Source organism: Hippopotamus amphibius, chromosome 2, assembly GCF_030028045.1.
Source record: "Hippopotamus amphibius kiboko isolate mHipAmp2 chromosome 2, mHipAmp2.hap2, whole genome shotgun sequence".
NCBI lineage: Eukaryota > Metazoa > Chordata > Mammalia > Artiodactyla > Hippopotamidae > Hippopotamus > Hippopotamus amphibius.
In genome coordinates this window covers 176,540,691-176,551,665 of record NC_080187.1, presented here as the reverse complement: position 1 = coordinate 176,551,665, position 10,975 = coordinate 176,540,691, and the positions used below count along the sequence as shown (strand labels likewise).

The window sequence follows — 10,975 nt, the reverse complement described above, 5'->3', positions numbered from 1 at the left end:
AAGAAAGAATTTTTTAGTTCTGGGTTCAAAGATGAAACAGCTTTATTATCTGTATAATTTGGTTTAATACATAGATTGAAATTATACTATGAATATAATATTTTCTCTGCAGTTCTGTTCTGAGGACTCAATAAAATAATATGAAGAATGACTGATTTCCAAAATCACTTTATTTTCATATTTTAAAATATTATTTTTTTAAAAGAAGTCTCAAAAATTCTGTCCTCAAGGCTTTAAAAATACTTTTCTGTATTTTTCACATTCTTAAGATGAGTATGTACTGCTGAAATTATCATAAAATGATTAAAAATGGGAAAGATCACTTTCAGTTTCGCTGTGAAATGCATATTCAGTCACCATAAAATAAAGATTCAAAATAGTTCTAGAATATGGCAGAAATTTTCTTTGTCATAAGAAAAATTACAAACCTCTTATTTCTTCTCATTAACAGCTTCTTTGCTTGGCTACACTGGGAAAACCATCATAGGTGATAATTCCCCAGGCCAAGTGATTTCAGTCTCAGCAGCGTCACTTGGTCGCAGTCCTCTGGGGCTGTAATAGGCTTCCACTTTTACTGTGACATCCTTTTACACACAGAAGTATTTGTGTGTGTCTGTAATGATCCTGAATAGGAGCTGGTTGATTTGGGCTGGGGGGGACCATATCTGAATCTTCAGCAGATCTCTTATTTCCCTTGGCAAAACAGGTAGGTGAGGGGGATGAAAATAGTAAGAAAATCAGAGAGCAAAGTTTTATATGTTCTATAAAGTATAGAGATGATTTTGGTGATGTGATTAAAATTTTCTCAAGTCAGATCTAGTCTATTACAGCAGTCTCTTAATTGGGCTTCTCTTTTTTTCCCTCCTTCCAATTTATCTGTCACACTGACAAATCAATACATTTTCCTTGAGCTCTGGTCTCATCATTAATTCCTTGCTCCTAAGTCTTTGCTCGCCTTTATTTATTAACTATACTCAACCATCTTAAGTTAGAGCCTGAGGTCAGGTAAAACTAGTCTCAACTTTCTTATTTTCCAATGTTCTCTTAATTTCCATTCTCCAGGCAACCTGCATTCTTTATTTACCGTTATCCCAGAGCACTTTGAACTTACTTGTCATTTCTCATATTGTAGTATCTGCTTGAAATGATTCTTCAAACTCTGTCTTTGTGTATCATAATATTCCCTATCTATAAGAGCTTATTTCAGTGCTACATTTTCCACTTTGTCTTCTCTGATCACCACAGCTGCTGTTTTCTCCTTTCACTTTACTCAGGTATTACTAAGTCTGTAAAATTCATCTTACTGTGCCTGTTAGATTTATATAAAAGGCTAGATGAGCATTGTCTTTCTAGGCAATTGACACAGAATAGTCAGTAAATAAATACAATAATTAAATAAGAAGGCATGGTAGACTAGGAATAAGCAGATCTAGAACTACATCGGCCTTAGTTGCCACTGCTTCCGTAACATTGTTTGACATGCATAAACTGCCTTTGTATTTTCCACTTGTACAGGGTTGCCAACAGCTATGGCTGAAGAATGTTAAGTGGATCTTGAAAAAAAGTGGTAGTTTGGGAGGAAAATTCTCATTTTCTGAGAGGCAGGTATTTGTGGGTTTGCTTCCTCTTCCTAAGCAAGTTTATGTGAATTTTTATCTGATTGAGCACAACCTTTGGAAATTCTATGAAGCACCCCTCCTCCATGCAGATGCAAATGACCAGTGTTATCTGAGGTGGTCAAAAACGGCTTCAAAATAGTTTTTATGACAATTTATCAATGGTTTTGGCTGTAGGGAGAGGAGAGTTGGGGAAATGGCACAGCCTGCCATTTATTTGTCAAAGCACAAAATTCTTGCAAAACAAGACCTGTGTCTCCACTTAGGAGTAAAATTGTTCTTGGAAAATATTCCTAAGGAAGCCTTTCAAGCTATTAGACACCAGCAGAGACATGAAAACCTAACTTAACAGTACCTCCACTTAATTATATTAGACTAATAGGTTCAGAATTAAAGATTTCTTTGATAATTGGAACTTAGACATATAGCTAGCTGGTCCTCGTTGTATATTAGGTTCCACTTATTGTGCCTCCACTTATTATGGTAGGTACTGCATCAGGTATATGTTGCATATATCATGCCACCTAGTTCCCACCATGTCCTGCAAGGGAGATACTGTTATTTCCTTTTACCTATGAGGAAACTGAAGGTCAGGAGCTAAAGTAACTTTTCCATGCTCACATAGCAAGTCAGTAGTGTAGTCTGGGTTCCAAAACAATCCTGATAGACTTCAAAACCCAAGCTCCTCATAACTCTATTGTAGGCATCTCAGGATAGCAGTTACAATTTACGTTCGTGTTGCATTGTAAACCACGATCTTGTCCTCCATCGTATTTTGATATTCACAGAAATTGTGTGAGCCTGGCTAGGCAAGTACTGAAGGACTTTGCCTTTTCAAACTGAATCACTTGATTAGAGGTGGGAACTGGATCTGTTTACGTCTATCTGAACTCTTCTGAACATTCCCCCTCTGTTCTTTTATGCTCCCCTTTCTCTCTTTCTTTTCCTTTTATTATCATAGTGCATATCTCTTATAATTTCCCCTTTCCTTATGTCTATATCTCTTTTCATATTTTTTGCTATTTTTCTCTTTCCTTTTCCTTTCCATCTCTCAGATTATTGCCAAGCTTCATGAAATTAAGTTGAGTGTCAGCTGTAGAGAAAAGTTTTCTCCTATCCCAAAGCAAGAAATGTTGTAGAGGGTGGGGTGCCTCTGTTGTGGTTGCTGTCAGTTTTGAGATTAGAAACATTCTCTGCATGTGGAATCTATTTGATTAGATGGTGGGGAGAGGAGAGCATTGGAGTCATGGCTTCTGGAGTGTGGAGGGGTTATTTTAACCAACTTCTCATTCTGGAAATATATACTTACTTTCACACCTAGTTATAAACTTTGGGTGATATACAAATGAAAATTTTAAAGCATTACAGTTAAGAGCAGAAGACTCCACAGGTTACAGATCAAGGTGTTTATCAAATATTCATATTTAAAAAGATATCACATTCCATCCTATTCCTGAAATCCTGGGCCTGGCTAGATAATACTGGTCTTTCCTTTGAATTTCTCTTGCTTTTTCTCCCCTCACACATTAAACAAATTATTTTCTCTACTGTCCATATGGCACATATTGTATATTGCCTTAAATTGTAGCTATTATGTGTGCAATTTATGTGTTTCCAATGCATTTATTGAGTTTGTGACTTACAGAAGTTAGAAAAAAAAACACCCCAGACCATTTATGGCCTGGAAATGTCAATAAAAACTTTAAGAAATAATTGAGAACTCATTGACTTTTGAGGAGAATAAAACATAGAGAGGCAGAAATGATGGTGTGATAACAATTGTTCTTTCAAAAATGTTGCTCTTGTTGGGTCCTTCCAAACGAGCAACAAAGTAAGAAGAGTGAGCACACCAAGTAAGGCAGCAATGAATAATCTCACTTCTGTATATAGTTTACTTCTAACATTTAATTGGTTACTTTTTTGGTATTTATTTTATTGTTGTCATGTAAAATAATTTAGTGCATATAATAGGTTGTTTGTGTAAATGCTGGTGTTTGGTGTCAAGTGTGTATAAGTCAGGAAATTACATTTTTAATTTTGATTTTTTACTCTTCTTTGTTAGGTTATCTCCTAGAGGATCTATAATTTCTGGATCTGGAATCCAGAGAACTGGGTTCTAGTCCCCAGTTCTGTACACTGAGCAATTGTGTCTTCATTTTTAAGTCTTAACTTTTTCATCTGAATAATGGTCAGTCTGGACCGAGCCATCTCTTAGATCGAAGTATTGGTGTGAATCCACTGGTGCTTATGCTTCACCACACAGAAGTCTTAATGTTTTTTCATCAGTTGCTGAATATTTCTGGCTCTTTTCCCAGTACTTCGGTCATTCCCCATATATTTTCATTCCACTGGTCCTCTTCATTCCATCTCTTTCCTACAATGAGCAGTATATGTTGTTGCTTGTCCCCTGGCCCAGGCTCACAGATTTCTGATGACTAAAGTGCTTGAGACTATGGAAAGTGTGTATCCTGAGAAGATGGACTGTAGGCCCAGGAAAGTGATAGCAAAGTCATTTGATTTAGTTGACTATGGAGAGACTCAGCTCTGTAGTGGTGAGGCAGAATTGGGGTCAGATCACAGTGAGAGCTTCTGCAGGTTTTGAGGGAGAGGGATGTTTTAGGTTAGATGAGAGGATCAACTTGTGCGTATTTTTAAAAGAAGATTCTTCAAATTTCTGGAGCTGTGTCTGCAAAAAAAGAAGAATGTCATTAAATCTGTTCTGCATCCCAGCATCTTCTATAGGAATAAAACTTCAGGAGCTGTTTTCAGGGTTCACCCTCTACTGGAAATTTGTTATGGTGGGTATTTGGACACAGAGCTATGGACTCTTCTCTGTCCCCTCTGTTTCCTCTCCCCTGAAACACACAAATATACTTAAAGCTTAAAAAGCACTAACTCTTTAGTGTCAGCTTCAGGTGCATGGGATCAAGCCAAGGCGGTAGCTCTGGTGCCCTCTTATAATGTTACTGAAGTTTTGACATTCTTTTCATTTCGAAATGAGCTAAAAACTTAAAAGTACAATTGATCTTGGAGATTCAACACACCTGCATGGATTTCAGATGCAGTAATCTTGATGATGTCAAATATCAGAGCAGGTTACATTAAGGAAGATATTGAATACTTAAAGAGGATGGAGATACCACTGAGCAGAAAAAGGGGGTGGGTAGGTGAAGCTGAAGCACTGATGAAGAAAAATGTAATATTTCAATATTTCCAATTGCTGGCAATAAGCACCTTAATATGTGTGGACACATAGAGGCTGTTTGCAGGTGTATTTCACATAACCTGTGGTGATATAGGCATATGCTTTAGCAGAAGCTAGAGTGAAATCCCAAATATTTGTACATATCTCAGGCCTGAATTAAAGTCTTGCAGCACAAGGTTTAGGCTCCAGAGGAAAGTTTATTGAAGTGTGGCCAATAGAGAGCTCTGTGCTATTTTGGTAGAACTTTTAAAAAATGGGAAGACTCAGTGGATGAACCTTGAGGATATTATGCTAAGTGAAATAAACCAGTCACAAAAAGATAAATACTGTAGGGTTCCTCTTGTGTGAGGTATCTAAAGTCATAAAATTCATAGAAACAGAAAGCAGAACTGTGGTTACCAAGAGGGGCTGGGAAAAGGGGGAAAAGGGAGTTGTTGTTTCATGGGTATACAGTTTCAGATTTGCAAGTTGAAAACGTTCTGAAGATCTGTTTCACAGCAATGTGAGTATGCTTAATGCTACTGAGCTGTTCACTTAAAAATAATGAATATGGTAAATTTTATGTCATTTTTTTTTAACCACAATAAAAAAGATTCAGAAGAGCAGTGAGGCTGATCTGACATGATGAAAAAGAATGAAATTCTGTCTTCACTAAGACTCATTTACTCCCTCTTTTACCACTTTTGCCTGGCTCTGACATTTCATAATCCCTTGTTTAATTTATCTTAACCTCAATCTACATTCTATTCTATGGTTTGGTTGTTCAGAAAACTGTCAATCCTCTGTGATGATCCACTGATGAATCAGTTTCCCAATTAAATAAATTTATTTCCACCTGCTATCTCTTTTCCCTTTGTGAGTAAATATACTTTCCTGCTTATATATTGTATTTCTTTCTGCAGACACCTGTGAAACTTTTCTTCTTGCCTAATTCTACTAATTTTAGGCTGTGAGAGATTTTGCTGATAGTTCCAGTCATGTATAATTTTTTTTTCCTTTTATGTTTTTGTTGAAGTATAGTTGACATACGTATTATATTAGTTTCAGGTATAAAACATAGTGATTTGATATTTGTATACGTTATGAATAGATCACCATGCTAAGTCTAGTAACCATCTGTCAACGTACAAAGTTATTATAATATTATTGACTATATTCTCTATGTTGTACACTGTATCCCTGTGACATATTTGTAACTGGAAGTTTCTACCTTTTAATGCCTTCACCTATTTCATCCAACCCCCCACCTCTTTCCCTCCTGGCAACCACTAGTTTGTTCTCTGTGTCTATGGGTCTGTTTTGTTTTATTTGTTTTTGTTTTGTTTTATAGATTCCACATATAAATGAAATCATATGATATTTGTATTTGTTGACTTATTTCACCTAGCATCCATCTTATTGTAAATGACAATATTTCATTCTTTTTTATGATTAATATTGCAATGTATATTATACCACATCTTTTTTATCCATTCATCTGTTGATGGACACTTAGGTTGCTTCCATATCTTGGCTATTGTAAATAACGCTGCACTGAACATGCAGGTGCAGATATCTTTTTGAATTAGTATCTTCATTTTTTTTGATAAGTATTCAGAAGTGGAATTTCTGTATCACATGGTAGATCTATTTTTAATTTTTTGAGGAACTTCCATACTGTTTTCCATAATGGATGTACCAATTTACATTCCCACCAATAATGAATGAGGGTTCCTTTTCCTCCACATCCTCATGAATACTTGCTATGTGTTGTCTTCCTGATAATCATCATTCTGACAGGTGTGAGGTGGTATCTTGTGGTTTATTTTGTATTTCTCTGATGATGAGTAATGCTGAGCATCTTTTCATGTGTCTGTTGGCCATCTGTATATTCAGATATAAAATATATCTGTATATTTTCTTCAGAAAAATATCTATTCAAGTCCTCTGTCCATTTTTTAATCGGATTTGTTGAATTGTATGTGTTCCTTGTATATTTTCAATATAGACTCTTTGTTGGATGTATCATTTGCAAATATCTTCTCAAATTCAGTAGGCAGCCTTTTTGTTTTGTTGATAGTTTCCTTCACTGTACAAAACCTTTTTAGTTTGATGTTGTTCCAATTGTTTATTTTGCTTTTGTTTTCCTTGCTTAAGGAGACAGATCCCTCCCCCCACACCCCAACCCCAAAATATTGCTGAGACCAATGTCAAAGAGTATACTGCCTGTTTTCTTCTGGGAGTTTTTGTGGTTTCAGATCTTGAATTTAAGTCTTTAATCCATTTGAGGTTATTTTTGTATATACTGTTAGAAAGTGGTCCAGTTTTTGTCTTTGCATGTAGCTGTCTAGTTTTCCCAGCACCATGTGATGAAGAGATTGTCTTTTCCCCACTACATATTCTTGGCTCCTTTGTCATAAATTAGTTGACCATATAAGTGTAGTTTTTTTTTCTTCTGGACTCTCTATTCTGTTTCAGTGATCTATGTGTATGTTTTTGTGCCACTATCATATGTTTTTAATTTTGGTAGCTTTGTAGTATAGTTTGAAATCAGCGAGTGTGATACTTTCAGCTTCTTTCTCAAGATTTTTTTGGCTGTTTTGGGTTCTTTTGTGTTTCCATATAAATTTTAGAATTATTTGTTCTAGTTCTCTGAATAATGCTGTTGATATTTTGATAGGGATTGTATTGAATCTGTAGATTGCTTTCGATAATATGCACATTTTAACAATATGTCCAATCTATGAGCATGGAATATATTTTCATTTATTTGCGTCTTCTTCAATTTCTTTTATCAGTGTCATGTAGTTTTTAATAAAAAGGTTTTTCACTTCCTTGATTAAGTTTATTCCTAGGTATTTTGTTCTTTTTGATGCAATTATAAATGGGATTGTTTTCTTAATTTCTCTTTTGGATAGTTTGCTATTCCTGTATAGAAATGCAACAGATTTCTGTATGTTGATTTTGTATCCTACAAATTTACTGAATTCATTTATTAGTTCTAATATTTTTTGGTGGAATCTATAGGATTTTCTGTATATAGTATCATGCTACCTGCAAATAGTGGCAGTTTCACGCCTTCCCTTCCAATTTGGATGCCTTTTATTATTATTTTTAATCTTGTCTGATTGCAATGGCTAGGATTTCCAATACTATGCTGAATAAATGTGACATTAGTGGGCATCCTCATTTTCTTCCTGATCTTAGAGGAAAAGCTTTCAGTTTTTCACCACCGAGTATTATGTTAGTGGTGGGTTTGTTGTATATGGCCTTTATTATGTTGAGGTATATTCCCTCTGTACCAACTTTGTTGAGAGTTTTAATCATAAGTGAATGTGAGATGCTATGATCTCTTGAGTTTTGCTTATGTCTTTATCATCATCATCATCACCATCATCATCATCATCATCATCATTATTTAGCAAGTGTGAAGAATTGTATTACCAGGTATTTCTCATATGTAATGTGAACATTGTGGCATTAATACAGGCACACCTCATTTTATTGTGCTTCACTTTATTGTGCTTCACAGATACTATGTGTTTCACCAATTGAATGCTTGTGGAAACACTGCATCAAGGAAGCCTATTGGTGCCATTTTCCCAACAGCGTTTGCTAGTTAGTGTCTCTGTGTCACATTTTGGTAATTCTCACAACATTTCAAACTTTTTCATAATTATATTTGTTGTGGTGATCTATAATCAGTGATTTTTAATGTTTTTATTTATTTTTATTGGAATATGGTTGCTTTATAATATTATGTTAGTTTATAGTGTACAGCAAAGTGCATCAGCTACAGTTATACATATATCCCCTCTGTTTTGCATTTCCTTCTCATTTAGGTCACCACAGAGCAATGAATAGAGTTCTCTGAGCTATACAGTAGGTTCTCATTAGTTATCTATTTTACACATAGTATCAATAGTGTATATATGTCAATCCCAATTGCCCAATTCATCGCTCCCCACTTCCCCCTTGGTATCCATACGTTTGTTCTCTATGTCTGTGTCTCTATTTCTGCTCTGTGAATAAGATCATCGATACCAATTTTTTCAGATTCCACATATATGCATTAATATACAATATTTGTTTTCATCTTTATGGCTTTCTTCACTCTGTATGACAGTGTCTAGGTCCCTCCATGTCTCTACAAATGACTCAATTTTGTTCCTTTTTATGGCTGCGTAATATTCCATTGTATATGTGTACCACATCTTCTTTATCCATTCCTCTGTTGAAGGACATTTAGGTTGCTTCCATATCCTGGCTATTGTAAATAGTGTTGCAGTGAACATTGGGGTACATGTGTCTTTTTTAATTATGTTTTTCTCAGGGTATATGCCCAGTAGTGCGATTTCTGGTTCATATAATAATTCTATTTTTAGTTTTTTAAGGAATCTCCATACTGTTCTGCATAGTGGCTGTATCAATTTACATTCCCACCAACAGTGCAGGAGGGTTCCCTTTTCTCCACACCCTCTCCAGAATTTATTGTTTATAAATTTTTTGATGATGGCCATTCGGACTGGTGTGAGGTGATACCTCATTGTAGTTTTGATTTGCATTTCTCTAATAATTAGTGATGTTGAGCATCTTTGATGTTACTACTATGACTCACTGAAGGCTCAGATGCTGGCTAGCATTTTTTAGCAAAATGTATTTTAAAATTAAGGCTTGTACATTTTTTTTAGATAAACTGCTATTACACACTTAATAGACTTCAATATATTGTACACAAAGCGTTCATATGCACTGGAAAACAAAAAAAATTCATGTGACTTGCTTTTCTGCAATATTCACTTTATTGCAGTGGTCTGCAACTGAACCCACAATATCTCTGATGCCTGTAATTAATACCACTATTATCCCTAATAATAAAAATTTCTTTCTCATTTTCTTAGTTCTCATCATTTCAGCACCAGCCCTGTTGGCTGGATCATGGATGGAAGAAATCATTCATTTGTGTCTGAGTTTGTGTTTCTGGGACTCGCTCATTCATGGGAGATCCAGCTTCTCCTCCTGCTGTTCTCCTCTGTGCTCTATGTAGCAAGCATGACTGGAAACACCCTCATTGTGTTTTCTGTGACCACTGATCCTCACTTACACTCCCCCATGTACTTCCTACTGGCCAATCTCTCCTTCATTGACTTGGGAGCCTGCTCTGTCACTTCTCCCAAGATGATGTATGACCTTTCCAGAGAGCGTAAAGTCATCTCCTTTGGAGGCTGCATTGCTCAGATCTTCTTCATCCACGCCATTGGTGGTGTGGAGATGGTGCTGCTCATAGCCATGGCCTTTGACAGATATGCTGCCATATGTAAGCCTCTCCACTATCAGACTATCATGAGCCCCCGAACGTGCATTCTGTTTCTGGCTGCTGCCTGGGCCCTGGGCGTCAGTCACTCACTGTTCCAACTAGCATTTATTGTTAATTTACCGTTCTGTGATCCTAACGTATTGGACAGCTTTTACTGTGACCTTCCCCGGCTCCTCAGACTGGCCTGTACAGATACATACAGATTGCAGTTCATGGTCACTGGCAACAGTGGGTTTATCTGTGTTGGTTCCTTCTTTATACTCCTCATCTCCTACATTTTCATCCTGTTTACTGTTTGGAAACACTCCTCAGGTGGTTCATCCAAGGCCCTCTCCACCTTGTCAGCTCACATCACTGTGGTGATTTTGTTCTTTGGTCCAACCATGTTTGTCTACACATGGCCACACCTCAATTCCCAAATGGACAAGTTTCTTGCTCTCTCTGATGCTGTTCTCACTCCTTTTTTAAATCCAGTCATCTACACATTCAGGAATAAAGAGATGAAGGCAGCAATGAAGAGAGCATTCAGACCATTAGTGGCTTTTAGAAAGATTTTATAAATAATGTTAAAAAGACTTTATTCTAATCATCATGTCACCTCTATCTGGAATTTTAGAATTAAATTTATTTAGTTAATTAGTGATTAATTTGAGTGTTTCCACACTCTAAGAATGCTCCTCTTCCCTAAAAAGAATGAAGATTTAGACAAAAAAACCGTAATTCAAAACTTCTGTAGATTTATATGGGGTTGCACATTTATTTACTAATTATAGTAATTTCTTTCCAGCTAGATTTTTGCTTCTTTTTTCACTCAAGATTATAAATTTGTTATTGTTTCAATTTATCCATATATTTACT

At 35.9% G+C, this 10,975-nt stretch overlaps 1 protein-coding gene across 1 annotated transcript; it reads left to right on the top strand.

Annotated features, from left to right (window-relative positions):
• The first annotated feature begins 9,738 nt into the window (after window positions 1-9,738).
• Window positions 9,739-10,677, top strand: LOC130845856 (olfactory receptor 4F3/4F16/4F29-like). The gene has a single exon (XM_057723645.1). The coding sequence runs from the start codon at window positions 9,739-9,741 to the stop codon at window positions 10,675-10,677; it is 939 nt and encodes a 312-aa protein (XP_057579628.1).
• Window positions 10,678-10,975: the final 298 nt, after the last annotated feature.

What these genes read in the sequence shown, in the direction of transcription:
- LOC130845856 (XM_057723645.1), top strand. Translation starts at nt 9,739, where the DNA reads ATGGATGGAAGAAATCATTCATTTGTGTCTGAGTTTGTGTTTCTGGGA.